General features: G+C 45.0%; 1 protein-coding gene across 11 annotated transcripts in view; it reads right to left on the minus strand.

Moving 5' to 3' along the window:
• The window catches only part of LOC104875761 (merlin), a 74067-nt gene that overhangs the window by 38764 nt on the left and 31117 nt on the right, over nucleotides 1-4186 (minus strand). For 10 of the 11 annotated variants that reach the window (XM_033763528.1, XM_033763534.1, XM_033763532.1 and 7 more), the window contains 2 exons: nucleotides 1970-2038; nucleotides 1045-1127 (listed from right to left, as the gene is read on the minus strand). In XM_033763528.1, coding sequence (XP_033619419.1) covers nucleotides 1045-1127; nucleotides 1970-2038 — 152 coding nt within the window. Of the gene's footprint in view, nucleotides 1-728; nucleotides 767-1044; nucleotides 1128-1969; nucleotides 2039-4186 lie in introns of those variants that run through there. The other variant, XM_033763530.1, reaches the window with a different exon arrangement.

Below are 4186 nucleotides of genomic sequence, written 5' to 3' on the forward strand. Positions count from 1 at the left end.
CCCCCCTCTCTGCCTGAACTGTACATCCCGAGACCACCGTCAGCAGTGCAGCGGTGCTTTCTACCCACCCCACCCCCGCCTTCCCCTTCAAAGAAGTCACTGAAGGGCAGGTAAAGGCGGGGAGAGGTGAGAAGCCAGGTCTTTATTACCCAGGGACAGATGACTGGGGCCATAAAATCAGAAGCAGCAAAAGGGAGGCTGCCTGAACTGTACATCCCGAGACCACCGTCAGCAGTGCAGCGGTGCTTTCTACCCACCCCACCCCCGCCTTCCCCTTCAAAGAAGTCACTGAAGGGCAGGTAAAGGCGGGGAGAGGTGAGAAGCCAGGTCTTTATTACCCAGGGACAGATGACTGGGGCCATAAAATCAGAAGCAGCAAAAGGGAGGGAGGGCCCGCAGAAGATACAGAATCCCAATGATGAATGTAATTGCACTGTATACCTAGATTGTACCAATAACCTCAATAAAAAGAAAAAAAAACCTGGAAAAACAAAAGAATTATAGATTAACAAAAGCAAATGTTTATGACAGCCAGATGAGGTGCGGAAGACACTCTTAGGACTCTGCTGACGGACACGGACCAACAATACAACCTTTTTAGAGACCACTTTGGTTTTGTTTGTTTGTTTGTTTGTTTGAGACAGGGTCTCACTGTGTAGTTGAGACTGACCTGGAACTCACTGTAGCCCAGGCTGGTCTCGAACTCACAGTGAGCCTCCTGCCTCAGCCTCCCGAGTGCTGGGATTACAGGCGTGCGTCACCAAGCCTGGCCAAATAAGAATTCTTAAAATTAAACTAAAAGTAACGGTAGATGCAACAGGCCCATGTTTCCCGACAGTATACTTGTCCATTTTATATTAACGAACCCAAAAGGAATACACATGAAACTGAAGACCAACATTACTGCTAGCTCTTCCTTTTTCTTTTATATATCTCAGTACTGTATTTTGTTCAGCAAGCATGTCCTACTTTCATAGTCCCTTAAGGAGAGAAAAAAAAAAAAGACCCATAAAGAATTGTAAACCAAGAATGAAGCAGGCTCACCTGGCTCGGCCTCGGTGCCCTGCATACCAGGCAGTAATTCTTTCCTCCCACATCTCCGGAGTCATCTGATACAGATTTATTACCTACCCAAAAAGAGAGAGCAACATAAAAACCCACACACAAGTAAGTTTGGGTATTGTCTGCCATTTTCATAATTATGCATCATTTTCACAAAACAGTCCAAGCTATTTTTAAAAAGCCGCACACAGGGAGAGTCACACGCAGAGGTGGGTGTGTAAACAGGCACCATTCCACTGAAGAAGCAGCCTGGAAACTGCAGGGGTCCTCAAGTCTGGGAGCACCGCTGGGTTGGTGGCGACCCCCCTCTCTGCCTGAACTGTACATCCCGAGACCACCGTCAGCAGTCCGCGTTTTTTCACCCCCCCCCCCCCGCCTTCCCCTTCAAAGAAGTCACTGAAGGGCAGGTAAAGGCGGGGAGAGGTGAGAAGCAGGTCTTTACTACCCAGGGACAGATGACTGGGGCCATAAAATCAGAAGCAGCAAAAGGGAGGGAGGGCCCACTACTGTGGCTAATGAACAAGATGAATGAGGCCGAGGGTCACACACCACAAGGCCCACCCCAGCTCATCTCTATCCACCTCTTGCTGCTACAAACACTCAATTCCCTGGGCTGAGCACACAGCATTCCACACGTCTCCCTGGGAATCAGTGCCACTCAATCACCTTTAAAGAGCTCTCGCCACACGAGAGAAATACTGACAGGCCGTGCTCATCCTGGCAACTCTGCATTAACTCCACGAACCTTTGCTTTTCAGCATGCTTACCAAAGATCGCTATGCTTTACCCAAGATTTATTACAAAATACTTGTGAAAATATGCTTGCTTCCTACATCTAGAAGCCCTTCAGTTAGCTTCCCTCGGGTCACATCTCTGCTATGTTTTTCCTCAAAATTTAATTTCTCACCCTTTTTGGAAGCAATTCCTCTTGGGCCAAAAATCCCAGCTTGTGCACAGAGGGGTCATAGTCACCGTACTGAAAGGAAAAGAAAGGACAGCAGGCAATTGAGATTCAAAAGACTAAAGAAAGGGCCGGGTGTGGTGGTGCACGCCTATAATCCCAGCATTCCGGAGGCTGAGGCAGGAGGATCACTGTGAGTCGCGATCAGTCTGGGCTAGTGAGTTCCAGGTCAGTCTCAACTACATAGTGAGACTCTGTCTCAAAAAACCAAAATATAAATTAACAAATAAAAAATAGACTACTGCCGATCCTGAAGGAGAGGTGACTCAGTCTCCTTCCCTCCTCCCTGCTCTGGGGAGCAATTCAATTCTGATGACAAGTCAAGATTTCAAAACAAAGATTTCAGCCTTGCGGTTGGTTATCCTTGAATGCAAATACAAAGCTGATTATATCTATGAACAAAGTTGCAAAACCCCTAAACCGTGGAGGGGTGATGTGGTAATAAGAATATGATATCGGTATGGAAATTGAGTAGCCCTGTTTTCTAACCCTCAGAGAAAGCAGTCACTTCCAAAACATTAGCTTTTGAATGGAAACAACAAAACACAGCTGGGAGAAAGTTGTGATTAACAACTGCTTCTAAATGGCTGGAAACTGGAGCTGGACTGAAAGGTGGGAACAAGGAATAACATAGGCAGTATTTTTTAATGCCTTTCACTCATAGCTTTTAAAAAATTCTGTAGAAAAAGATGACGTCAACTCTACCACTTGTACTGTACGGATCAAGAAAGGTTAACTGGTTCTGCAAAAGCTGCAGAACGAGTTACTAGAAGGGCTGGAAATAGTCCCTGCATTTTAATTTGTTCTTCCAAGAACGACGACTTAGAAATCTATTTCTTTAATTTTAAAAATCACTCCTTTTTTTTTTTCATTTTTCAGAAAATCATCAAAAACAAAAGAATGGGGCTGGGGGTTGGCTTAGTGTAGAGCACTGGCCTATGTTGTGCAAAGTCCTGGGTTTGATGGGCAGACCTAAGGAGGGAGGAAGGGAGGGGGAAAAAGAAGAGAGAGAGGAGGAGAGGAAAGAAGAGAAGGAGATAAAGAGAATATATGAAAACAGACTAACTGTGAAACACACAGAATATAAAATCAAAGCCAGTGATTTTATCGATCAGCATTGACTCAATGGCTTTTCTTTTTACCAAAAACAAGGAGGGTTGGTATTTTAGTATAATCATCATTTATCCTGTTAGCCACCGACATTGCAAAAGCAAAAGACAGGTCAGGCACGTAGGCTCCTGTTCCCAAAGGGACTTGTCCACCACACCACAGATATGGGATTGAAAGGAGAGATTCACCGTCAACTTTTAAACTGTGCCTCATTCCCTTAACACTCTGACAGTAAAAGCTCTGTGAATTAATACCTCTTATGAATGTCGTAATTATCTCGAAAGTAGCAGAACTGTATTCTTTTCGGTGTGGTAAAGGAATTTTTCAAGTTTAAAGTTTTTATATATGACACAAGTTTTTGTAATCCTGTGTAGGCCTTTATTTGACAATCTACAGGAGGTTAGGGTGTGGCTTGGTGGCAGAGCACTTGCCCAGCATGACAAAGGTCCTGAGTTCGATTCCCAACAACCATGTAGTACAGCAGCTGCAGAACTCAGGAAGGAGGCTCTGGGAGCACAGGTTCCACTCCAGCTGTCTTTTGTTGTGGTTTTGTTTTTTGGTACAGAGATCGAACTTGGGAATCTTACACTTGAAAGGCAGGCAGTGGCACCACTGAGCTAATTCCTGGGCCCCTAGCTCTTTTTAATTAATAGCTATGTGACCCTGGAAAGTTTGGGGTCTCGGTTTTCTCTTCTGTAACATGGGTGTAACAGTAATTAACTTAACAGGATTCTTCTGGGGATTAAATGAAAGAACACATGCAAAGTTTCTGAATGATCTTTGACATATACAACCAGACATCAAAAGATCTCTGTTATGGTTTGTGTCTAGATGTCCCCCCAAAGCTTCATGTGGTCAGAGGCTATTTTGGAGGTGGCTGAATCTAGACAGTGTGAGTGATTCAAAGAGGGGTTAGGCCCAAGGGCACTAGGATTACGTGTGTGAGTGCTACCGCCCCAAGAGGTCTGAGCAAGATAAAAGGGGCAGAAAGACACTGTTCATTTCTCTTGTGGTTTCTGATACTGTGTGGCCACCACAAACTGTCTCTCCTCT

Source organism: Fukomys damarensis, unplaced genomic scaffold (genome assembly GCF_012274545.1).
Source record: "Fukomys damarensis isolate Sample0158 unplaced genomic scaffold, DMR_v1.0_HiC HiC_scaffold_15, whole genome shotgun sequence".
Lineage (NCBI taxonomy): Eukaryota > Metazoa > Chordata > Mammalia > Rodentia > Bathyergidae > Fukomys > Fukomys damarensis.